The following is a 27,440-nucleotide window of genomic DNA, read 5'->3' on the forward strand; positions in this document are numbered from 1 at the left end:
GATACTGTTCCTTCCCTTGCTCGTTGCTGCCTAAACTGCCCCTGTTCTGGGATAGCCAGGATGAGGCAAGCTCAGCACAGAGGTGTAGCTCTCAGCGGACTAAAGAAAAACAACATTTACACTCCAGACATTGAAACTGTGTATCTTTTATCATGTGTCCACCAAACTTCCATAAATATGTAATAGAAAATGGAGATTAAGGTACAAATTCCCTGGAGCAGATAGATTATCACTTCGCTGGCAAGGTGCCATAGTTCTGGGGGTTTCCCCACATTCCTCTCCTACTTGATTTTAGAGTTTTGGAGTCTTGACCCCTATACCACACAATACTCTCTCCTATGTTTAATGACACCCTCTCTTTCTCTTAGGAAAAATAAAGTCACAATCAACACTTCAATCTTCATCATTGTAATTGGTGACAGCATGATCAAATTAGCAAATATCAAAGTGTCATCGATGGTTTGGATGCAAGTGCACTGGCAATGGCAAGATGAGATGAAGAAATGATCATGAAGCTTCCAATAAACCTATGATTAGTTTGAGCTTTATACATTTTGTGCTTTATAAATAGGACTGCAAGTGTTGAAAACACAATCCCCAGCTCTGCTTATGCTCTGTTATGCAATTGTTGAAATGTGGTCCATTATTAGTTACCCAATACCAGGCACTGCCTATATTGGCTCATTTGTTGTGTTTTCATTCCTTTACATGCTCTTTCTGGAAGACTCAGACAGCTTCTGTTTAGTCACTGCTTCACAATTCCCTGGTTGTTCACACCCCGATTGTGTGTGTTGTAGAATTTAATTCATCCATACATGCCACTTTTGCCTATCCAACTCCGAAGTACCACATGATATTCCTTGAATTTGACTTCTGGCATTCTTTCAGCTTCAAACTAGAAATGTTTTGAACTCACACCTTTTTATCAGTCATGTGAAATGCTATAATAACTTTTCCTATCAACAAAAGCTGCAGTCTATTCTGAAAATATGGACTTGTCTTATTCCTGAATCAATTATGATGTCCAGTCCCACTCTTTTTCATCAACGTTCAGATAAGTGTACCCATATCCTATTAGTCAAATGCTCCTGTCCCCACCTGACACTTATTATAATATTGTATCTGCCATAATTTATTGAATTTGTACCCTTGCATATCATCTCTCACTTTCCTTGAAAATTGTTTCAAATATATTGAAATACTATAATATTGGCAGCCAATTTTGTGAAGGTTCAGTAGTGGTTGTATAAATAAACCAAAACTGTAACAAACGTATCCATCAGTTTAAATTTTCTACACAGGTAGGTTATCAGTTTATCAGTTTCCCACACATCTTTCTGGAATAAGAAAACATGGAACATATGAAGTGTACGTGCAAAGAAAGGAGTGCATTTTTACCTTTGGAAGAGAAGCACGTGAGCCTGAACTTTGCGTTGTCATTGTCAGCACAGTGGTGATTCCTAAGGCCACCCTAGCAGGAGCAGCATCCATATTGATCCAGAAGGACACCCATGAAAGAATGACAATCAGTAGACTGGGAATGTACATCTGAATCAGGTAGTAGCCCATTTGCCTTTCAAGATGAAAACGTACTTCTATACATGTGAACTTTCCTAAGTGTGAAAAACACACATGTTAACAGAAAAGTAATTGTGTTATACTGCATTGCAAATCAAAAAACAGTACCTACAACTGCAGTTTTGTTGAAGTAGCATCATCTGCATATACCATAAGACTTTCTGTGTATGATGCTCCAACTGGAAATGGTCAAATACATGTACATACATGAAATCCTTTCAAATAGGTATGAAACCACACAACAGTCTATTTGCTTGCACATCCCCTCACCAACTTCCAAGCATATTCTCCATCCCAACAAACTTTATTGAGAGTCAATTTAGACAAACCCCAGAGAGATGGAGCAAACCCAGATTTATTGTTCTGTTCATGCGAGGTTAGATTTTGTTAATGAATGAAAATTAATGTTATTTAAAATTGCCACTGACCTTTGCATTAGTGTTACTGAATGCCATTCATGCTGAAAGCTAATCCACTATTGTATGTATGATGAATGTTCCATCAAGTTCTGCACAATTTCATTAGATGGATTTGATTATATGAATGCAGAAGTATCTTCAAATGTATATGTGGAATTATAGAAGTGTATTTATGTATTGATATTCCAAATAAACTACCTTTTCTTGTTGGAATTCATGCAGAGTTTATACAGTATCTGACACAGTGCACCATGTTTGTCATGTCGATGATGAAATCATGAGGTGGTCTTTGTAAGATTAATGATTTGTGATGCAATCATTCATTTCTCTTCATTGTTAGTACCTTTTTAGTGGCACATGCTTAAATTATCTTCAAAATAAACCACCTCATGTTTGCATGCACACAGTGCACAGAAGCCAACCACACAAATGTGCAAGGTCATCCTTTCACCTCTCTAAAAAATCTCTGACTGTGTGAGGTGTGATTTTTGTCAGTGTATGGGAGTTAAAATTCAAGGACATCGATATTGACCCTTGCCTTGGTTGACACCAATAAGGCATATTTTGGAATCGACTGCTATTATGGGCTGGACGACACTGATATACAAATGGATATGGTAAAGAGGGATGCCAAATTATTGTAAGCTACGGGAAAGCCTGTGTACACTGGCTAATGTGCGTAAAGGAAGACATTTTCAGGGTGTAAATATAATATGTGGTGTATTTTAATGTGATTTATGTCAATAGAAAAAATAAACTGTAAAAGATCTTGCTCCTTTTACGTGGAGGAGTAGTAACCTCAAACAGTAACCTCAAACAAAATCTCACATAATCCATTGAAAGTTCAACATAGTACATACAGCCAATTGTTGTATCTGCTCCTCATTGTCTTTGGTTCCACTTATGGGTTTTGGACTCAAATATATAATGTTGAGGGATGTCAGAGTATGCATTGCGTGGTCACCATTCCATAGAACTAGTCATTGAGTCTTGTTCATTCTCAGTAATGGTTCTCTCACATTTTTTCAACTAATGAGCATGAGAGAGTACAAACCAACCAAAGATAATTCAGGGGGCTCTCTTCTTAAGAACATTTTTATAAATAATTGGCTAAAATTCTACATTTCCCAGTACATTATGTGAAAAATTAGGTAAAACACCATCCCATTTATAATCTGTTCTTAAGGGTGACTCAAGAAATAATGAAATAGATGCCAGTACATCAACAATACACAATACATTTTCAGGTTGTCTCTGCCCATAATATATTCCATCATTGCCACGGAAATCACAAACTCAAGTTGGCTGATTCCAATATAGTCAGTATTGCTAGTGCACGTTTACCTTGCCCAATAATACCACTACTGCCTCTGTAAGAGGACACTTGAGTTGGCTTTGAACAATAACACATGCACTGCCATGATAGAGCACCTTCCTTGCTATTTTATGTAGTTGGTATTTATTCTGCACATCACTACCATTTGCATGGTCTCCATGACCTCTGGTAGATCTGAAATGGGTGGGGGATATTATGTTAGTGGTTAGGGAGTAAAAATGCAATATACTTGTGGTACACAGCTTCTTCTTTGACCTCCACCCAGAGGACAGCCCTGATGTCACAACAGAATGTGGGGGTCGAGCCAAGCACAGTGGAGCATGAGGAGCAGGAAACTATCAAATACTACAGGTGCGTCGATGATCGGCATCTAGTTAACTATGAGAATTACAAGGCAAGAAATGTGAATTAGTTACAACAAAATAGGACACTTCACTAAATGCTGCACATTCAAGAAAAGACAGGAAGTAAGTGTATAAACAGTGTCATCGACTGACTCAGGGGAAGAAGTATCAGAAGATCCAACGATATTAGCTATGAGTAACAAAAGGAGGAACCCCACTCCAAGCCATACTCTGAGGTGATGTTGAACAAGCTTAAATTGTCATGTTGGCAGATTCATTGTCCCGGGAGGATAGCTCAGTGGCAACATGTGCACCTTGGAAGCAAGACGACACGAAGCAACACAGGTTCCATCCCCGGGTCCACGCTTAGAAACCCCTGGGTGTTTAAGCGCGTTATAAATATGCAACTAAGACAAAAAAAAAAACAATGACACAACTAAATAAACAAAAACAATTCCTGTAACAGCGCCTCAATGCCCACAGGCTGTGTGAGCTCTTTAAAAATGTAAAATAAATAAAAAATTCATGTTCAGACCTCACCATTCTACTCATAGACCTTTTAAAAAAAAGTGTAGTCACTGATACAATACAATACAAGCCCTCAGACATAGAACCTGGCATAAATGATAGAAATAATATCACGTTGACAGGGTACATTCGCTGATTTCTGATATTCAAAGGGAGAAGTATGAAAAAAGAGAGTATATGCAATGGATGTTGGCAATCCCATTTTAGGGTGACATTAACTAGAAGTCCAAAGATATATTCGGGCAAGGCAATGGTCATTTGAAGAAATATGCCCATGAAATCATATTGAAGAAGGATGCTTCTACTGTCTAGCCCCAAGTTAGGCCTGTTCTGGTCACAATGAGAAAAGGGATGCAGGCACTGCTGAACAACATAGAGGCAAAAGGCACCATTGAAGCAGTTGAGGTGACCAGCTGGCTCAGCCCAGTCATTCACACTAAGAATAAAGAAACAGGGAAGCTCCACTTGGGGATTGATCTCAGAGGTATTAATAAACATAGTAACAGACAACTGTCCATTACCAAACATATTTGAACTAATGCATATCATAGGCGTCGCACACATATATTTTAAGCTTGGTTGGAGAAATGCATACGGTCAGCTTCCTCTTCATGAGAAATTCCAAACAACAGAATGAGTTCAATGCACAATTATGAGTCTGCCAGTTCACCTAATGATAAGTTACTCAGAAAGGTCAACAACGTGGCCTATGACATTCTTCTGTTCCGCAATCAATTTGAGGATCCAAAACGAATACTTCATAAGGTGCTGGCTAAATTAAGCAAAGCAGGTGTGTGACTGCACAAAGAAAAATGCTGCTTTGACGTCTCCACGATTGAATATCTAGGATGTACAATCTCTGAAGAAGGTATTACTCTGAAGGAGGACTTGGCGAGAACCATCAGAGAAGCACTAGCCCCAAAAGATAACGATGAGCTAAAATCATGTATGAGGTTATCAGAATACTACACAAAGAAAAAACCGAGCCTATGAGAAACCCTTCTAAAAAAAGAGGTGCCTTTCCTATGGCCAGATAATTGTCAATATTTGTTTGATCGCATCAAAGGCAACATACTGAAAGCACCATGTATAAAGCAATTTGATGATTTGTTGGAGACAAGTGTCACGGTGGATGCCGGTGCATATGGTATAGGTGCTACTCTCATCTAACTTAAGGGTCAGGATGGGTGGATTGTGCCTTATGCATTGAAAGCCCCGACAAGAGTGGAGTCAAACGATTCAGTGATTAAAGGGGAAAAGATATTTTTGTGTTTACGGCACAGCAATCCAGATACTATTTATGGGGAATAACCTTTCATTTTATCACTGACCACAAGCATTTAGTGAATATTTTACAACCAGTTAGTCACAAGCCTTTGCCGCCAAGACTAGCACATCTACCATCTGAAATGCAAGAATATGTGTTCCTAATGACTCACATATGAGGATGGAAGAATATGCAGGCAGACTGGCTGGCAGTTGGACTCCCTTCTGTTACCCTCCCCGCTGGCAGTAGTCCAAATGATTTCTTGACAAATTAATGTATAATCACCTCTATACATGATCTCAGGGAGTCAGAGATACCACCACTGAGGATCATAAATGGATGTGCCCCGACACAGAGGACTCAGGCATGGAAATGCTAAGAACATTTTCCACCTCTCGCTGGCCTAGTGAAAGGAGTTTGCCCCACTTGCTACAGCCATACTGGAAAGTTGCAGACCAGATATTTGTGTGAGGCAAATTTGTCATGCGTGCAGACAAATTAATTCCTCCTTTAGGTATGCTTATATGCATCATTGAAAAAGGTCTTGCAGGTCACAGAGGAGCAACACTCACAAAAAAAGCATAAGAGAACTTTATTGGTGGTCTGCCATGGACGGCGACTTCAAACAGGTGATCCTAGGTTACTGCACAAAGAATGATAAGAGGTTGCGCATGGGACAAGCTTTACTGCATAATATTGAGATCCCGGGAATAGGCCTGGTATGAATTGGTTCTAGATTTTATCGATCCGTTGGACAGGATGGATGAACATTGCAAGCACGTCAAAGTGGCGGTTGAGTACATGTCTAAGTGGATAGCACTAAAATGTGTTTATGACATCACCACGAACATGACCATTTTCTTTCTTTCTGAACTCTTTAGGGGTGAGGCATGCCCCTCTGACCTGGTCATGGACAACGGGGGTCAAGCTGGTAACTTCATGAGATGGACAGATTGTTAAAGCTAAATAACATACAACAATCCAAAGCGGTCTACTATCACCCAAAAACTAACAGGTAAGTGGAAGGGCAAACAGGTTCATTAAATAAAGTCCGCAACTTGCAGCTGCCTCAGGAATGTATCAGTAGGAAACTGCCCTAGAGGCGATTTAATTAATCTTTTAAAATGTGCTTCAAACCAGAGACCAGTCTCTAAGCGCAGGGGACATGATTCCAACCTGTGTTGTTCTGTGTTGTCTTGTGAAATGATGTGGGTCCTTACACCAGGTAAGTGTATAACACAGCTTTATTGTCCAGTCCTGCACACCTTAAGGAGCACATAGGATGGTAGGGAAGATGCAGACACCAAGTATAGAAGAAGGAAAGACACCGGGATCCCACACCCATTGAGCTCTCTCAGCTCTCAGCTGTCAATGGTTCCTATCAGAACCCCCAAGCCATAATGCACGAAAATTCCACTGCCGACTGTGACATCACCACACCTAAGCAGACCACTACACATTGTCACACTGTAGGCCCCAAATTGGAAGGTTAGAGGTGTTGATTTATGTCGTCTCGACAATTGTACGAGTTCTGAATAGGAAACGATGATGTAATGTTTATAGATGAATGTTTATATGACCCAGACTGTAAAATGTCCTTCATCTTCTGCAGGTCCATGGAGCAGTACGCCCATCAAACTGACAGGTCCAGATGGTCTGTGTGATACAAACTGCAGGGTTAATACTACTTTCAGCAGGTCCAAGATATGATGCCCATATCAAACCAGCACTTTAGATGCTCGGTTGTCCCTAATACGAACTGGGACATTGATTGTTTTCAAAATGGGCCACCGATCGCTAGTGCAGGAGAACCTGCATATGAAAAGGGAGCAGGGCATAATACCCATTATGTTTTTGCATACCTGTAATCCTACCTTTGGGAAGAAGAAAGCATAGGTTGGCCCAAGGAAAAAGCTGAGAAAGTGAACCAATAGAGGCGGGAGATGGAGGATAAGAAAGGGCACACGAAACAGGAAGGTGTTTTCTTTGGGGTGATAAGGAGGACCACGAAGCCAACATGGATGATGCAGAGGGGCATTGAGGATTGCTGAAAGCATGTGCAAGGTGATGTATGGGTTGGTTAGATAAAGTGTAATTGTGTGTGAGTGTGCATCCATGGTGAGTGAGTGGATCTTTCAGAAAGAATAGGAGATGAATGAGAGTGAATGAGAAGGTGACGCGGACAGTGATAGGAGAGGGACTGTGAAAAAGGTGAAGCAGAAGCAGTAGGAGAGACGGGAGAGTGGTAGTAGTGCACAGAGGGGAGAGTAGTAGTACAAAGACAGGAGAGTAGTAGTGTGGGAAAGAGTAGTAGTAGCATGGAGAGGGGAGAGTAATGTAGAGAGTGAGAGGAGTAGGATAAGAGAGAGAACATCAGAGGGCCATAAGGGTAGAGTGAGAAAAGGAGAGACCAAGGGGAGTGGGAGGAAGAAGGGGAGGAGAGTAAACGAAAGGTTGGGGAAGGATAGCACATCTGAGTAAAGAGTAAAAGAGTGTTTCAGGACCAATTGAGCTCTGAGTATCTGGAATGAGCCTCTGCATGTACCAACGTTTGTAGGATCTAATTTAGGATGCACCTAGAGTGTTTCCAGAAGGATAGAGAAAAAGTATGTTTGCGCTTATACCATCAAAACCAGGTCAAGAAGGTTATTGTGTGGAAAGTCTTGGGGGCAACTTGAGCATCCATCTGGTGTGACCATGGTGACGTTTTGGTAGTGGTGCTGTGACTGGTCTTTTAAGAGAGTTGGTGGAGAAAGGGGGCAGCAAACAACATAGGGAGCATGAAGTAGAGGGTATGGAGTAGACAATTGGTGCAAACAGTTCCCAAGGGGAAATCATAGTAGGGATATTAGAGAGAGCAGAGTCCTGCTCATCTTCCTAGGAACAACTCAGAATGCTACACGGTTAATGTGTAACAAATGGGACCCAATCACATGAATTGCAATGGGCAACAAATAGCACAATAAGGTAGCGCAGTAATCACATTGGAAATCAGGGGATACAGTTGGATACCAGGAAGCAAAACCTTAAGAGTGGCAAAATAACAGTGTGACACATGAGAGCAAATCCTAGTGGGGCACCTGGGAGTAGCATAAAGTAGAAAATCTAGTGGGAATCAGGTTACGGGGGAATGGGCAATCAAGTCACATAGAAATGCATAACATGGACAGGCGTGGCATGTTAAGGGTATGACAAAGTATTATAGAACATTGTTATTTGTCACGTAGCATAAAAGACCTAGCTAGATAAAACACCCTGATCTCCTCCCCACACTCCTACCACTTATCTATGATCTCTCTCTCTCTCTCTCTCTCTCTCTCTCTCTCTCTCTCTCTCTCTCTCTCTTTCTCTCACACACACACTCTCTCCCTCTCTCTCTCTCTCTCTCTCACACACTCTCTCATTCCCTCTGTCTCCCTCTTTCTTTCTGTTTCTTTCTCTCTCTCTTCTCTCTCTCCCTCTCTCGCTAGCTTTCACTCTAGTAACATAAAAGGTCCAGTGTGGAATCTTCAAAGTTCTCCATGAAGCTGGATGTCCCTTCTCCTCATTTAAAGTGGGCAGCAGCGGATGATGCTAGCATATGCTAGTATTGCCAATGAAAGCCAACACACAAACTAGCTATGGCAAATAATCCCAGCATAGCCACTGTAAGAGCAGACTCATAATGGCTATGCCCAACAATGCTAGTAATTACACTGTAGGAATACTGTTGTGTTGGCTTTTCCTAACAATGTACTGCCATTGAAGGAAGATACTCATTTTGCCTTTGTCCAGGCTGGTACATTTTGTTTGCCCAATAATGCCATTACTGACACTTTTAGAATATACTGTTTTGGTTTTGTCCAACAATGTTAGCACTGCCAATGTAATAAATACAAGCAAACATTCTATGACAAGACTGGAGGCGAGCATTATGCTTCAACTTCTTTATTTACTAACCTTCAGCAGTTTCAACAAACTATCTCAATCCACAACAAAGAAATGTTCATATGTCCATATACTTTCACTTTCCAAACTACAAATCCCCATAGTCTCTGTAGTCCTTCTCTTTCCAGCTCAGCTATGACCACATCGTGTCCCTGAGCTCCTCCTCTTCTTTTACTGCTCTTCAAGCAGATAAGTCACATTCTCTTTGTCTCCCAGATAACGTGTATTTCTATTGCATTGACTTAGAATTTACTGATGTGTTGGTTTAGAATGCCTCTATAGCACGAAGTACTGAGTAATGGATAATGCTAAGCGCAGTGTAGCCCTAATTAGCGCGTAGACGAGTATACGTGAGGAAGGACTTGTGTCTGTGGTGAGAGCGCGTCGGCCGATGTTTGGATTTCCAGGGATTTCACGGCTAACCGATCGATATATGCAAATAGACATTCTAGGTGACAGGAGCTCCGCGACTGCCTTGGCCCCGTGCCATATACTCGGCACGCTAGGGGTGCGCAGGCAAGCCGCGGAGCCCCCGAGATCTGCCTGCAGAGCGGACTCCCTAGGCGCGGGCCCCCTCCTTTGCAAAGGCGGAGCCTGGCGCCGAGCACGTGCAGCCCTGAAGGAGGGTGTCACGGTCTACTCCGGCCCCCGCCTTTACGAGGGCGGAGTATACTGGAGGCCCGTGCCGCGTGGCATTCATTCTGCGACGCGGCACGAAGCTTTCAGTTCGAACAGCACGTACGAGCGGTTCAGAATACAGGACTGCAAAGCTGATAGAACCGATCCCGCTCCACGCGGAAGCGTCGGTCGGACAGAGATAATAAGCCTCAGGAGAGAGGTAGGAGAAGGACGCGAGCTGAAGCTCCCATAAGAAACAGTGCCTAGAACAGGCACACGCACTCGCGGCAGTAGCCCCTCACAGACAGTGCGGCCATCAAGCCACCTCAGGCTCCTTAAGATAACAAAGTCCGGTGCAGCCACAAGAGGAGAAAATAATAATAATAAAAAAAAATATATATATGAAAATTGCTAAACAACAGAATTAAATTCTGGTAAGCATCTGCTAGGAAGTGGGCAGCGAAGACACCTTCACACAGGTACTAAGGCACGCAGCACCCCTTAACATGTCAGAATTCGAATGGAGTGAGGAGGAGCAGTCCCTAGACTTGGCTGCCAGTTTCAAGGAAGTGCTGGGGAATTCCCTAGTAGATGCTGTGGCGCAAGGGGTGAAACCCTTACAAGAAAGGCTGGAGACACTAGAAGCTATGCTTCATCAGCCTAAAGAAAGCACCAAGAGGACACATAGCTTGCCCATTAAACCCTCAGGATCAGGGTCTAAGGGGAGTAATCAGGCCCGCAAGAGGAAAGCCTCTGCAGACCCCCAGGGCCCTACGGATGGGGCGAAAGATAAGGCCCCGGCGGTCGCCAACGCCTTTGCGAAGCTTAAAGAAGCATATTTGCAATGTCAGGCCATGCCGGACCTCATGACCCCCTCTCCTGGGGAAGAGAATGAAGGAGATGATGACCCAGGCTTGGAAGAGGAGCCAGAGGAAGGGGATCTGAATCCCCAACAGCCAGAGGAGCCAGTCGAGGAAGAATGGGCGAAAACCAGCAGGGGAAAAAGGGCCCGAAAAGAAAAGCACCTCGAGGAGGAGCAGGACGATATGTTCGATCCGGATGCCATCAGGAATCCGAGATCTTCCGACTGGCAGCCTTCTCCGAGGGTGGCTCAGTATATGACAGCAAGGCTAAGGAAGGCCTTGGATAAGGAAGTGAGACAACGTCTCCGAGCGGAATGCCCCCGACCAAACCTGCCGGGGAAGGTAGCGGAGGCGCCCGAGTTGGACCCCAAGATGCTCACGTTTGTCTCAAAGACCAATAAGGACCCCCGTAAAGGGATAGATAGATTGTGGAAGAGTTGCCAAGAGAAGATCCTGGACTTAGCTGGTCCTCTCGCTAAGATTATGGACTTAGCAGAAAGAGCAAGGGACACAGGCGAAGCGAAGAGGTGGACCCGGAAGCCCTAGCAGGATGGGCGCAAAGAGCCGTTTGCCTTCTAGGGAATGCGATTTGTGCTATAGCCTCTGAGAGGAGGAGAGGACTACTACTGAAAATAGACTCGAAGCTCAGTGACCTAGCATCCTACGAGGCTGGCGAGGCAGCCCAGGGTCTCTTGTTTGGCGAGACTTTTGGGAAGGAGATGGGCCGATTTGTAGGCACATACACCTCTCTGGAGAAGGCGCAAGCATCCATTCGAAAGATCTTCCCACAGAGAGTTTTTGCCGGGAACGGTCGCTTCAGGGGTCGCTCGACCGGTCACCAACAAGAAGGTAGAAGACCCCCGAATCACAGACCCATAGAAAGGTGCATCAGGGCCTCGAGTTTTCTCAGCAACATGTTTCTCGTTCACAGGAAGGAGAAAGTACGGCCAGTAATAAATCTAAAGGAGTTAAACGGATGGGTGGTGTACCATCATTTCAAGATGGAGGGGATCCATCAGCTCAGAGACTCCCTGAGAGAGGGAGACTGGCTGACCAGGCTAGATCTGAAAGATGCCTATCTTACGGTCCAAGTGCAGGAGCAGTTCAGGAGTTTTCTGGCTTTTCGCTGGAAGGGACAATTTTGGGAATTCAGGACAATGCCATTCGGGCTTGCGTCAGCGCCTTGGGCATTCATGAAACTGATGAAACCAGTCGCCGCAGCCATCCGAGAGAAAGGAATCCGGCTGATCATATACTTGGACGACCTGTTTCTTCTTGCAGAGGATTGTCGGGCGCTGGGATATCAGACGAAGTGGGTAATAGACCTGTTGCAGTCCTTGGGGTTTTTGGTAAACACGGAGAAGTCAGATACAAAACCGGCGCAGAGGTTGGATTTCCTCGGCTTCGTCCTGGATACAAGGAAAGCAACCCTGGATCTGCCAGCAAGGAAGATACGAGATATCAAGAGAGAGATCAGAGCATGTCTGGCGAAGAAAGTGATTTCTCTGAGAGTTCTAGCGAGAATAGGGGGCCTTTGGCAGCCTCCATACAAGCCATTTTTCCAGGTCCCTTACACTATCGGGCCTTACAGAGGTTAAAGATAAGGCACCTACAACATGGGTTGAGGTGTCATCAATCGATACCGCTAGATCAGGAATCTATCACCGAACTGCAATGGTGGTTGCAGAATATGGATGCCTGGAATGGGCATGCCATATTCGGAGACCGGCCAGACCTAGTGATAGAGTCGGACGCCAGTCGTCTAGGATGGGGAGCTCGGCGCGGAGAGGTACAGACCGGAGGAAAGTGGAGCGCAGAGGAGCTCAGCATGCACATAAACTGCCTGGAGCTCCTAGCAGGCTCTTTCGCGATAAAGACGTCCACGAGAGACAAAGTGAAGTCTTGCGTCCTGCTGAAGATGGACAACATCTCAGCAGTTCGTTACATAAACCACTTAGGAGGGACAAAGTCAAGGATGCTAGCCGAGTTAGTGAAGGACTTCTGGCATTACTGCCTGAGGACAGGGACATCAGTGACAGCGGAGTACTTTCCCGGAGCACTGAATGTAGTAGCAGATTGGAACTCTCGATACCTCACGGACTCCAGCGATTGGAGGCTGGATTCGGCAGTGTTTCAGATATTGAATCGGAAATGGGGCCCATTACACACAGATCTGTTTGCGTCCTGCCTCAACGCGCAAATACCCAGCTATTTCAGCTGGAGGTTAGATCCAGACGCAAAAGGCACAGACGCATTCCTGCAAGAATGGGCAGGCGGCACACATTATGCCTTCCCTCTGTTTGTGATTCTGAACAGAGTGTTGGCGAAGTGTCGGAGAGAGAGAGCGGAGCTGGTACTAGTAGCACCGTTGTGGAAAGCGCAAGTGTGGTTCCTGGTAGAACGCTGGATAGATCTGCCGGGAGTCCTCCCGGAAGGAGAGCAACTGCTCACAGACCCAGCTGGGCAGTGTCATCCTCTGAGAGTGAGAGGGACACTCCCGCTCATCGCGTGCAGGATATCCGGAGACGATGGGAACTGGAAGGCATTTCGATGCAGGCGGTGGAACTTATTGCTGGATCCTGGGCTCCATCGACTAGGAGGAGCTACGACGCGGCTTGGGCCAGGTGGACGAATTGGTGTAGAGGGAGAGGTTTGCATCCCATTTATGCACCTGTAGTAGCCATATTACATTTTCTAGCGCAGCTACTGCAAGATGGAAAAGCGTTTAGCACCATAGGGGTGTACAGATCAGCGATTTCCGCAGGCCACGTACCGGTTGAAGGAGTGCCAGCAGGCGAACACCCAGCAGTCTGTAGACTTATTAGAGGAGCTAAATTTAAAGCACCTCCCAAGTATACAGTATTATGGGACGTGTCGAGAGTATTGAGGTTATTAAAAAGTTGGCCGAGTAATAGATATTTGTCTCTCAAGCAACTATCGGGTAAACTAGTGATGCTGCTATGTCTCACATCCTGTAAGAGGGTATCTGATGTTAGAGCATTAGAAATTAATAGAAGGACATTTGGACCAGAAGGAGTGACCTTTGTAGTAGTACGGAGAACTAAATCAAGTACGGCCACAGTGCACTATCCCTATTTTCTAAATAATACCAAATGGTGCGTAGCTAGTTGCATCAAAGAATACGAAGCCAGGACGGCAGAGAATAGGGCGTCAAGTACGACTCAGTTGCTAATAGCGCGCAGGAAGCCTTTTCAGGTGGTGAAGACCGCTACCATAGCGAGATGGGTCAGAGAAGTAATGCTAGCAGCAGGTATTGATTTGCGGCAGTATGGGGCGCATTCAGTGAGAGGAGCCATGGCGTCCAAAGCATACAGAACAGGAGTGCCATTGCAAGATATTATGGCAGCCGCAGACTGGGCGAATGATCGCACCTTCAGGGAATTTTATTTTAAACCATATGAGAGTTAGCGAGTACAGTGTTGGGACAGCTTTGAACAAGCATAATGCTCGCCTTCAGTCTTGTCATAGAATAAAGATTACCCCTGCTAACTGCGCAGGGAGTATTAATTATATTAAAGACTAGGAGGCGAGCATTAGTTCCCACCCACGACTGTTTGAGAATCATATTGCGTTGTAATGATGGATGGATATGATGACAAACTAGATTCCACCCTGATGTTATGTTTATGTTTTCCCTAGGGGAAGAGCAGAAGAACAATTGAGGGGATGACCTAGGAAGGAAGGCGTGAGTTCAGCCATTGTGAAGTTAATTGTTGGAGTTCAAGAAGTCCTCGCTCAGTTGGTGGGACGAGAAAGTTTGGTTACAGGACATTCAGAGCACGTAAAAGAGAGGAGGAGCTCAGGGACAGGATGTGGTCATAGCTGAGCTGGAAAGAGAAGGACTACAGAGACTTTGGGGATTTGTAGTTTGGAAAGTGAAAGTATATGGACATATGAACATTTCTTTATTGTGGATTGAGATAGTTGTTGAAACTGCTGAAGGGTAGTAAATAAAGAAGTTGAAGCATAATGCTTGCCTCCTAGTCTTTAATAGAATTAATACTCCCTGCGCAGTTAGCAGGGGTAATCTTTATTAGCTTTGCCAGTAAGACTGAGATCCTTCTAATTGGGAACCCTATTCCCTCCTTCCTGCCTACACTCTGGCTACCCTCCTTGGGCCCGCTGACCTCACCCTCGTGTGAGGCTAAAAACATGGGTGTCATCTTCGACTATTCTCTCTCCTTCTAACCTCATATTGCTGACCTTGCAAAGAAGGCCCACCATCAGCTTCACCTCCTCAGAGGCATTTCCCCTTTCCTCACCTTCGCCCAGAGACTCAATATCTCCAGAGTTTTGGTTCTCCTCTCAAAGCTTGATTATTGCAACAGCCTCTTCCTTAATCTGCCCTCTTCTTATCCATGGCCTTAAGCCCGTTACTGCATATCTCCAGGTCTGAAATCTCTCCACTGGCTCCCAGTGGTTGCAAAAATCATATTAACGATCCTCTGCATCATCCACAAAGCTTTCTGGGGCCTGGGACCACGCTACACTCAACTCTCTTTCTCCCTAAATACCTCCGTGCTAGAGTCCTTTGGTCCTCTAGCTCCAACTCTCTGCAGCTCTGTCCTTTCTCCAAGCAGAGAGTGTTGGGTAGATCTCTCTCTTTCGGCCTCCCCTGCTAGTCTTCTGCTGCCACGATGACTATGACTGGATGCCTGTGTCCCTCATGAGTTTCTCCTGGGTCAGGCCCTCCTTTGTCCCGACCCCCCTTCTTAGACCTTCCGAACTAGCACTTGGCCTTGTGCACCCTTCCGTGATTAGCCTTCCAAGGCTGGTCCGACCCCTCCCCTCTCACTACTACCCTACCCCTGGCTTTCCCTGGCACTAGCGCTTCTGGTCACCCCTTAGCACTTGCCCAGCCCTGTGGGCCCCCTCCCTCCAGCACTTCTCCCTCTTCTCCTTCCCCCTTCCGTGACCTGATCCCTCCCCCTGCACTTCTTGATACTGCATTGCAGGATCCGAAAGTCACAAGGCCTAGTAGGACCGTTATTGTGGTTTTCTCCTGTGTCACCTGCCCCCTCTTTTTTGCCTTGTGGCACCTGTAAAAACCTTCTGGTGTATAAACGCCATACAAATGTTCAATAAATAAAAAATAAATAAACTTTTTCAGATTCTGAAAACCACAGCGGCAAGTGGCAACTTGCTATGCTTCTGTTTCTCTAACTCTCTCTTCTCCGCATTTGTTTTCTGTGCACACATGCATTAATTTCTCTTCCTTTATCGCTCCACATCATCCGGAATGCTCTAAAAACTTTCCTGTTTTAGCCTTTTATTGTCTGCCTTTTTTTCCTACCCTGTCCTCCCAGCGCCATTACATTACATTACATTTATAGTGCGCACTATTGACCCTCAGGCATAAAGGCGCAGATCTGAACAGACAAGTAGTATACAACAATAGGACACAAAACACATCTTCCTCTTAGGAGCAGAAAGGTAAGAGGTAAAAAGGGGGACAGCCGGATGTATACAGCTGGGTCAACCTTAGAGATCAAATTGCAGGTACTAGGTAATGGTAGAACAAGAAGTCATAACGAGTAGTTCTCTTAGTTTAGATTAGGCAAAGAGATGTGTTTTAAGTTCTTTCTTAAAGACTTGCAAGGAATTCTGATGCCTTAATCGGTCAGGAAGTTTATTCCAGAAGGAAGGAGCCCTGACATTGAAAGCCCCGTTTTCTGCCTTAGCAGTCCTGCTTCTGGGCTGCACAATCAAGTTATGTGTTCCTGATCTAAGGGAACGTTGGTTAGATTTCTCTTTTATGTGATTCTGTAAGTAAGTGGGCACAACTTGTTGCCTACACTTGAAGGTGATAACCAAAACTCTGAAGACTATCCGGGCTTCTATCGGAAGCCAATGAAGAGATCTTCTAGCCTCAGTTATATGACTATACTTAGGTAGTCTAAGAACTACTCTGACTGCCCAGTTCTGAACAACCTGCAATCTGCGTAATTCAAGTTGACTAATGCCTAGAAGAAGATTGCAGCAGTAATCCAACTTTGCCCCAATTATTGCCCTGGCATGGTGCCCTTGTCAGTGTAGGCCGCGCTTTAGAAATGCAACTAACATAACATCCAACCATCCATCCATTAATCCATCGATATGTCTTTTCATGCGTTTCTCCATCTAGCTGTCTAGCCATCCGTTTGTCTTTCCATGCAGTCATCCATCCATTTACATATGCACACGGCACCCATTGTTTTAACCACATATTTTTCACTGCAGTAACTTTTTACTGATGATTTATTACTTCTTTGCGTACTATTTATTTGCAGCAAAATGGAGGAGGGTCTTTGCGTAAGCCAGTATAGGTAGAGGAGGTAATGAGGTGCGGGTGGGGGTGGTTTAAAAAGAGCAGTGCGAGTGTCTTCACCTACATTTTGCGGCAAAAAATTGTAAAAACGCAGCAGTGAAAAATAATGTGCAGTGAAAAAATGTGCGGCGAGAACCGTCCACGTGTCTATCAATTCATTGATCCGTATATTTTTTTATTGGAATCGGCCATTGAATCAAGAGGGCGTCATGAATGAAAATCACACGCACACATTATCGACCCCGTGTTGATGACGTATTCCCATGAATGGGCATCAGTTTAACACTTTCAGTGAATGACATTCTCTGTCAATAATGCTGTTTGTTGCTGGTCACTTGTTCAGCCATTACGTTTGACAATTCTTCGTGTCTTGTGGGCACAACTTTGTTACACAAACATTTCTAGATGTAGGGCCTCATCACGAGTTGGGCTGTAGCCCTTAAATGCGGTGGTAATGCTATTACCACTGCATTTAAGGGCTGGCCCTGTTTTACCTCCAGCTTTTTTCTGGAGGTGAAAATCCCTGTTTTCTGTGGTATTACAGCTGGCTGTATTAGCCTGCAGTATTAGCACCAAAAATTCTCCATTGGATCCAATGGACCCAATCAGGAATGGGGATTTACCGTTTAGGCCCAACCCTTGATCCGGTGGTAATACCGCCGTTCGGTGCTAGGGCTATTACAGTCGACGGTATTACAGCCGGGAATACAGCCCAACTCGTGATGAGGCCCTTAATATTTTTCAAATGCATAATGGCTTGAATAGGCCATTGCCTCATTCAATTCCGAAATGTAGAAAGATAGCCAGTCGAGCAGTCACCTTTTTGGTTCTTGTTCTAATTGCACATATGACTGACGTTTATTTTGAATCCTGCTTTTCATAAGCATATGTTTGTATTTCCAAACGCATGTATTCGTGTAGAAATCAGTCTGCGAGTCCATCTGTTTGTCTGACTAACTGATTAGCTGTTTATCAGTAACTTGTGCATGCGTTTATTCTAGAAGTGTGAGCATAGTGTAATTGATTGTCTGTGGCACACGAATATTCAGCGTTCAATGTTCATATCAAGAGATCCTTTGTCGTACCTGTATTGTAATTCTTGGTGCAGTAACGCAAGTCTTTTTCTTCTTTTAAAAGAAACTGTGGCAATGTAAGACCATCTGCTATTTGCACAGGCCCCTGTTCTTGCCATTCAAAGATGAGATCATTCATGGTATAGCCAACTGGAAAATAAAAAGACAAATGAAAACAAGCTACAGTATAAGTCCACACTATTACAATCTGACTCTTTAATCCTGCAATATAACAGTACAAACATGGTGAAAAGGGCATCTTGTTAATTTTTTGAAAGGCGAAGAAATCATCAGTCAGACCTTAAGTGGCAGGCCATTATGCAAGTCTATGCAAAAAGGACGAGCATACTCGTCCTTGGCACTTAAGGGGTTTTGATAGTCTGAAACTAAATCCCAAAAATAAAAACAGAAACATTTAAAGACAAAAACATGTACAAAACAAAAACAACAAGCATTACACATATGTATTTTGAAGAGTCAATTTCATGCTCAATAAAAATGGAAACACCTCTTATCTATTTTTGTTTGAACTTATTAAAGGTAGCTCTAATGTATCTTTACCTAGTTCTGAACTGAGTAGATACTGGTGTGATACCATGTATTGCCCTAGAGAGTTACAACTTCAGCTTTTCCAATGAAATCTGCAATGAATAAGAAAGCCTTTGGCAGGTAGCTGTGAAGGAGACCACCCTATCCAGTGCCTCTGCCTTCACTGGCTCTGCGACCCTGCTGGAGACGCTGCGGCTATCAGCGGTCTTGCCTCATCCGTTCGTGGCGGCCTCCTGCTCCACTCACACTGACTGCCACGTCCTCCTACAGCCCCGGCACTCTACTGGCCATGCCACCGCTGCTGTAGGCTTGAAGAGGCACTTCGCCCACGTCCTTCTTTATCCTGTCCACAACAGTTCTCGTGCTACGGCCCTCTGCCACCGCTGCCCCTCCTACCCTGGGCCTCTTCCATTGCCGGCCCTGCCATCCTGCTGGAGGCGTGGTGGCTGCAGGTGGCCGCTGGATTACCTGGCTACTGGGATCTCCTGCTCCACCATTACCACCGAGCACGCCAGACTGAAGTCACTGTGCCCATGTCCGCAAGGCCCCTGCTGATCTCTACCAACTGCCTCTCTCACAGAGGGCCTCTTAAGGTAGCCTGGTCTCTCGATTTGCTGGCTCTGTTCTTCCTCTCCAGGACCTCTCTCACTACTGCCCCACTGTCCCGGCGGCTGCACTGCTGGCCCACAGTCTTGGCGGCTCTATTGGCTGGTACCAATCCTCCTTTCCAGGACATCCTTCACTGCTGACCTGCTGTCCCCTACGGCGGCACTGCGGCTGTGCATGCTCCAGCACCTGCAACACATAATTGTCTGTCTGCCTTGACACAGACCTCTTCCACGAACCGGCCCTTTGCACCCGTTTTTGACCATTCACTCCTCTACCTCCTGGTCACTGGCTGGCTTCCTCATTACCTGAGTCTTCCTTGCCTTTGACGTCTGCCTGTCCACCACTACCTGACTTCGCTTCTCCCTCACCACCTGGATAACCCTCATCCACCAGCAAAAGGACGCTATCCTGCTGAGACTGCCTGCCCTACCTCACCCACCACCAACAGGATGCTATCCTACTGAGACCGCCTGCCCTGTACTGCTCTTAGACTGCTTACCTTCACCTGACCCCCTCCCTCCTGTCTATGGGTTTCATCCTCACCTGGGCCCTCTCCTGGTTTACCCTCTTCTGACCCACCACCACTGGGCAATTCACTAATTTAACCTGCCTTCACCTGCCCTACCCTCCAGTTTCCCACCTCCTGGACGTCTGCTCCAGCTTCTTCCTCACTGCAGGAACCCTATTCCACCAGCATCTGGATGCTCTGCTGCTGAGGCTGCATTCACCTCATCTCTTACCTGACCTTCCAGTCTGCCCTCCTGATGTTTGTTACAGAGACCACCAGCTTCTTCCTCACAACAGTAGCCCTCCTTCACCAGCCACTGGCCTTTCTGCTGCTGTGCCTGCCTGCCCTGTCTCGCCCTTGGACTGTCTACTTTCGCTAGTCCCACTCCTGACCCCTCAGAACTCTATACCCATTCCTCAGTGAAGTAACTCCTGACCCTGTCTCCTCTCCCTCACCTTGTCTGCTTGCCACCCAGAACCTTCACACCCTCACCATCTTCTCAAAAATCATCACTCTCTCTTCACCCTCTGTTATGCATGCTGCTAGACTCTCTTCTCCTCCATCTCCTTCCTCTCCCCTCTTCCTCCCCCTTCTCCTTTCTCTTCCTCTCATCCTCATGTCTACCCCCATGACCTACCCCTTCCCTGTTCCCCCTTTGCCCTCTGGAATGCTAGATCCCTCTGTAATAAGACTGCTGCGGCTGTAGATATGTTCCTCTGACTTAACCTCCACTTCTTCTGCATAACTGAAACCTGGATTCCCCTTACCAATTCTACTGTCCCAGCTTCTCTCACCACCCCCTCCTCCTCCTTCTCTCATGTTTCACGGCCCTCTGGCTGCAGAGGTGGCATTGGTCTCCTCTACCACCCCAAATGCCTCTCCTCCACCCCTTCTGCATCGCTCCCTACCTTGCCTTCCTTTGAATACCTTTTCGAATCCTTCACTTTCCCTCACGCTATCTCCTTCCTAATTATCTACAGACCTCCTGGCCCCCTTTCTTCCTTCTATGATGACTTGGATCACCTCCTCTCTCTCATCTCTCCTTCCCTTACTCCCCTCTCAGTTCCTGGTGATTTCAACCTTCACCTCTTCAATCCCTCTCATCCTGCCCCTCTCCGCTCAATACTTGACTCTTACCTTCTCTCTCCCCTCCCCACCCGTCCTACTCACTCCTTTGGCTCCACTCTTGATCTCATCTTTACCTCAACCATCTCCTCCTCACCTGTTTCTTCTCTTCCCAACTACCTCTCTGATCATGCTTTACTCTCCTTTTCCCTCACTCCACCTCCCTCCTCCTCGTCCACCCCCTCTCTTTCCCCCTATTTCTTCTCTCAAGGGGATCTCTGCAACTTTAGCCCTTCCCTCTTTCTCAACTCTTGCTCCTCTTCCCTTCCCCCTCTTTCAGTCTTCTCTTCTCTCTCGGCCAACAACGCCCTCTCCTCCCTGTCCTCCTCTATCTCCTCCAGTCTTGACCATCTCTACCCCCTTACCTCTTTCTGCCCTTCTCGTAAACTGTCCCAACCCTGGCTTTCCCCTCACCTTCTGTCTATGCGTCGTCTCCTCCGTCACCTTCAACATATCTGGCTCAAAACCCGCTCTCTGGCTAACCAAACCTCCTACTTCGCATACCACTCTCTATATGACTCTTGCCTCAACTTAGACAAACGTTTCTACTGCTCTAACCTCCTTCACTCTCAAGCCTCATGCCCTTGCCGTATTTTACAAACCCTCTCTTGTCTTCTCTCCCCGCCCACTCCTGAACCCTCTGCTAACTCTCCTCTCTCTCCTTCTGACTTTGCTGACTTCTTCTCCTCCAAAATCCTCTCCCTTCACCAAAACATCCTCCTCTCTCCTTCCTATTCCCCTCCTCCCTCTTCTCTTTTCCCCCTTCTGCTTGCATGTCTAACTTCTCTCCTGTCACTCCCTCCAGTGTTTCCCTTCTCCTGTCCAAAATCCATCCTACTGCTGCCCCCTCTGATCCCCTTCCCACCCTCCTTATTCCTTAGATTTACCCTCTCCTCATCCCCTACTTAACCACCTTCTTCAACATTTTGCTCTCCTCAGCGACCTTTCCTTCAGCTTTCAAACATGCTACTATCATCCCCATCCTGAAGAAACCTTCTGCTAACCCTCACCTTGCTTCCAACTTTCCTCCTATCTCAGTCCTTCCATTCCTCTCTAAGCTTCTTGAACGACTAGTTTACTCTCAACTCTCAACTTTTGTGTCCACTCATTCTCTTCTTCTCCCATCTCAATCTAGATTCCGCCCTAAACACGCTACTGAGAATGCTCTCACTTATGTTCTCAACTCCCTCCTTACCACTTGCTACACTAAGCAATCCTCTGTCCTTATACTCCTCGACCTTTCTGCTGCCTGCCTTTGATACCGTTGATCACCCCTTACTCCTCAACACTCTTTCTTCCTTTGGCTTCAAAGGCTCTGTTCTCAATTGGCTCTCCTCTTACCTCTCCAATCATTCTTCTGCTGTCTCTTGGGGCGGCCACACCTCCTCCTGCTTCCCCTTGGTCTACGGGGACCCCCAAGGCTCTGGCTCTGTACTTGGCCCTTTTCTTTTCTCACTTTACAACTCTCTTCTTGCTCCCGTTATCGCCTCATTCGGTATCTCTCACCATTTCTACGTAGACGACACCCAGCTTTTCCTCTCCTTCTCTTCTTTCACTACTGATCTACATCTCAATTTATCTTCCTATCAAAAACTGGATGTCATGCCACTTTCTCTCCCTCAACACCGACAAAACAGAAGTCCTTTTCTTTCCTTCCAACACTCTTCCCTCGCTCCTGCCCCCTCATCCACTTCCCCCTTCCAATCTCCCCATCTCTGCTCACGTTTGTAATCTAGGTCTCCACTTTGACTCATCCCTCTCCTTTTCCCAACATATTTCTCTCACCTCTCGTGCCTGTCGCTACCATCTCTTCAATATTCACAAGATCCGCTCCTCCCTCACCTTCCATGCCTCTAAACTCTTAATCTCCTCCCTCATCTTCTCTCGTATGTTCTACTGCTCTTCCCTTCTTTTAGGTCTCCCTGCCTCTCATCTTGCCCCCCTCAAATCCATCTACCACTCCTCTATCCGTACACTTTGTCTTCTTGCTCCCTGCAATTCCATTTCCTCTTTGCTCTCTTACCTTGGCTGGCTTCCCTTTCACTAACAACTTAAATTCCAATTCCTCTGTCTTGTATTCAAATGTCTCTACGACCTTGCCCCCGATCTCTCTTCCCTCCTCTCATTCTATACTCCCTCCCGACCTCTCCGCTCTGCTGAACTCTCCTTACTTACTGTTCCCACATCCCCATGTACCTTATCACGATTCCGTTCCTTTCAGCTCTTGGCCCCCCTTTACCTTTACCTTTCTCTGTCTCCATTCCCACATACTCCTCCTTCTGCACCACCCTGAAATCTCTTCTTCTCCATTCCCCCATGATCTCCCTTCCTACCTCCCTACTCACCTACTTCTCTACTCTCCCTCCTACCAATTTCCCTTGCCCCTCCTCCTCATCCTTCCCTTATCCCTTCCCTCACCTTCCCCAACCGAGGTAAATTGTTCTGTATATTGTCTCGCTGGTTTGTTTCATGATTGTTATTATGCTTCTTTCATTATTCTTGTATCCCGTTGTTATATTGAAAAGCGCTTTAGATTAAAGCGCTGTATAAACCAAATAAAAATACAAAAATACAAAATACAAACAGGGCAGATCAAGGCATACTTCCATATCCTCCACAACAGACAATCTCTGCTATTCATAAACACTCATACATTAAAGGCTCTGAATTAGTTAGCTAGAGAGGAGCTCATGGATCAATCCTGTAAGAGCTGCAGGGGGACACAAAACATCACATGGCCCAATGTAACAGATTTGAGACATAAGAGGGCCCATTAGTTTCCCTGTTCTGGGGAAAAAATGCGGGTAATTCCAGCACTGGTATTTTTAATGGACCGGAGAAACAAACACAAGTTTGCCGGTAGCGGCCACAGATCTGCCTCCATTACCGGTGCTGGTAATTGCTGCAAACCCATGGAATAGGGAGTTACCAGCATTCCCGCCGCCCGTAATATCCCGGTAATACAGGGATATTGGGCAGCATGAATGCTAATTCCGTTTTGGTGGCATTCCACTGCAATTACGATGGGATACCACCAAACTCAGAATGAGGGCTATGAGGTCGTATTCCAGGGGTCTGTAACCTGTGGCTCCCCAAATTTCTTCTCCCATTAACCCTCACCATTGACTGGGCTTTTAAGGGCTGATGGGCTTTGAGTCCAAAACATTTGGTGAACCCAAGGTAGCTGAAAAATACCATTTTATTTCTTAAATTTATTTATGTTTGGATTTTTAGCAAACTGAACACAACTTCACAAAAATATATAATAATTTGTAGACAACATTTGAAATATAAAATAATTAATCACTTTTATAAAACGGATTACAGCAAAAACAAACAACATTTTAGTCTTTAAAAAAGCATCATTATCTACAAAAGAAGTAAACATTTTCGATGAATAATTGATTGAGCGATTCCAGACAGTCACTTTTTCAGAGTCTACACAATCTTTCTGCATGGTGAAGGAGTTTCCTTGGTCCTCAAGTCTCAAAGGTAGGGGGCAAAGTAAAACATATTGATACCTACAGTATACATTTGGAAAATGTTCAAGGTAAAGTGGAAAGGAGTCTAAAGGTTTTTCTGAGAGATATATGTAGCTAAAAAGAGGGTATCTAGTAATGTAATCTCTTGTTTTGCACCAGTCGTGTAGTAATATATTTTTGTTTCCGCTTCATATACCTAAATTTCCTCCAGAGGTACTTATAGTTCCAATGAGAGGGCAGAGCAAAAAAGAAAGATACTTTCCAATTCTAAACATCTCTTCCACTTGCAGACTTCAGCTAAATACTCAAATAGAGAGTCAGAAGGGGGAAACAAAACTTTTGATATAAACACAGCAGTTTCTAGTTTCCAGTCCTCTCCAAATATAATACCCATTCACATTGCATAACACATGTAGGTACGCTATTCGGGAGCCTTAGGACACATCTCCAGGAGACACATTCAAGTGTAGTCCATATTGACAGCATTTTAAGATCTGTAAACTCCAAACCATAAGAGATCTATGGGACAACTTGCTGCTTGTAAAATTTGATTACTGGCAAGACAGAAACGCATCCTTATTTTACATGGACCTTCCTTGCTTTCACAGTTAGTGTTGCCATCTTTGCTTTCAGTCTTCTATAAGTTCTAATAATGGAAGGTCTTGTACCTATGGAAAAAACACGATAAACAAAAGATTACAAAACTTCAAGTCTTTCTTTATTAGGTATCCAATGGTACTTATTTACAAGGTGCCTACCTTCTTCTTGGAAATATTTCTGGAAAACGTATTTTCCACATGGAAATACTTCCATTAACCCTCAGAATATGTATATTTATGTAACCTGAAAATATAGTGGAGTAACATAGCCCAAACTATTTACTCCACAATGAACAACAATAATATCTGGGCATTGAAAGTGAGACATAGGGCCTCATTACACGGTAGGCGGTAAACCATGGCACTATTAGCGCCATGGTTCATGCCGGTAATTTACTGGTACAGTCTTGGAGGAAAGGGGAATTACCGCCCTATTCCAAGGTTGGGAAGGCAATAATTCCTCCTTCCTCCATTGCCCTTCCCCATTCCCATTTTTGCCCCATAGGGCATAATGGGAATGGGGAAGGCGCTAATTACGGTACCGCAAATTGCAGGCGTTAATGTACCAACCCGCAAAGGGACCTCGTAGTAAGGCGGTAAGGGTTTACCGGTACCGGTAAAATACCGGTACCGGTAAACCCTTACCGCCTACCGTGTAATGAGGCCCATAGTCTTAAAAAAAGATATTAAACTCACACAGTTTAGCCCAGACACTGTATACCACCAAACCTCCACTCCCTCCAAAATTAATATTACCAGAGATACACAACTCAGTCTACCTTTTCAAATTATTCATCGAAGACTATCCCAACATCCACACAGTCAGTTTACTTAGCAATAGCCACATCCAACTTCCCTACACACAACAATAAAACACCTACAACCCTCTCTTCCTGTAAACCACAAACAGAACACCTCAATGGCTAATTCCTACAGTCCCCTTTCCATGCCAGCCATCCTTGAAAGACCCGGATGTGGCACGTGCCATCCGCGGACTGCCACGGTGTCCGGGGACATCGCAGACATTCAAAGAGGTGGGGGAGAATTGAAACTCAATTCAGTTATTTATTCTTAAGTGGTGGCTCTGAAAATAACCTTTGTTTTTTTTTAGTCTAGTACAAAGTCAACTGCACAACCATCAGAAAACAATGATACATGTATCTGTTCTCCAGAAAAATCAGTAGGCCCATCAAACGATCCACAAACAGAACTCTCTGGTCCATTTATTTTCAGCAAGGCAACTGGAGTACATTGTTATGCTAATGTACCAATCAATCTTCTTTTTCAATTGTCACCAATTGTTCAAAACATTTACTTAAACGGCTCGGACAGTGTCTCAGTTAGAAGGAAAGAATTGGACTACTGTGCAGGAATGGTAAAATTTACCATGAACACAAAGGAAGATCCACAAGAATTCCTAATGTACTTACTTCAAGTACTGCACATCAAAAACATCCATATTAATGAAATCTTACAGATTTCATACATGTGGAAACATACATGCACTCTCTGCAACCATGTTTCACAAGAGCACATCCCTAATTAACGATTTGTGTATGTGTCCATACCAAATTTTTGAATCCATTGCATTTCACCAACTTCTGCAGAATGCAAATTATGGCATATTATGCCCTTTTTGCAATTCAGACAATCGTTCCACCATGCAAAGTAACTCACATAGCCAATATGTCATACTAATGCTTCTAAGGTACAATGCAGATAGCACCAAAAATAACTGTTAACGTAGAGGCTTCACACACGGCTAAGTATCTCTTGGAAAGAAAACCTTCACAACAGTAGGTATACCTCAATGGTGCCACAACTACTTCAGGATACTATATTGCATATGTCAAAAAAGAAGTGGTTGGTTTGAATGAAACGACAGCTCCGTTACTACAAAACTTTGATTACCAGCAAATCTAACAAATGGCTACTTACTATTTCTTCAACCCAAATTTAGTCACTAAACTGTACCAATATAAAACAGTTGGAGTATGCCAACAGGTGTCTAGCTACATCCATAATATTAAAATAGTACTTTTAAAAGTCAATGGCCCTCATTACAAGTCAGGCGTTAAGGGGTTAACGGCGCCGTAAAGAGCGTTGGCGCCATTAAACCCTTAACGCCTGATTCACACTTTAACGCCTGCTTTTTGCAGGCGTTAAAGTCCAAGGCGCTAAGCGACCTTGGTGCTAAATACGGCACCGTAATTTACGGTGCCGTAATTAGCGCCTTCCCCATCCCCATTATGCCCTATGGGGCAAAAATGGGAATGGGGAAGGGCAA

General features: G+C 44.9%; 1 protein-coding gene across 1 annotated transcript in view; it reads right to left on the reverse strand.

Moving 5' to 3' along the window:
• GLRA3 (glycine receptor alpha 3) overlaps positions 1-27,440 on the reverse strand; it is a 1,169,276-nt gene that overhangs the window by 227,705 nt on the left and 914,131 nt on the right. The window contains exons 6-7 of the mRNA XM_069631437.1: positions 18,294-18,431; positions 1,399-1,613 (exon numbers count right to left, since the gene is read on the reverse strand). Coding sequence (XP_069487538.1) covers positions 1,399-1,613; positions 18,294-18,431 — 353 coding nt within the window. The remainder of the gene's footprint in view (positions 1-1,398; positions 1,614-18,293; positions 18,432-27,440) is intronic.

Source organism: Ambystoma mexicanum, chromosome 6q (genome assembly GCF_040938575.1).
Source record: "Ambystoma mexicanum isolate Mex_15411 chromosome 6q, UKY_AmexF1_1, whole genome shotgun sequence".
Lineage (NCBI taxonomy): Eukaryota > Metazoa > Chordata > Amphibia > Caudata > Ambystomatidae > Ambystoma > Ambystoma mexicanum.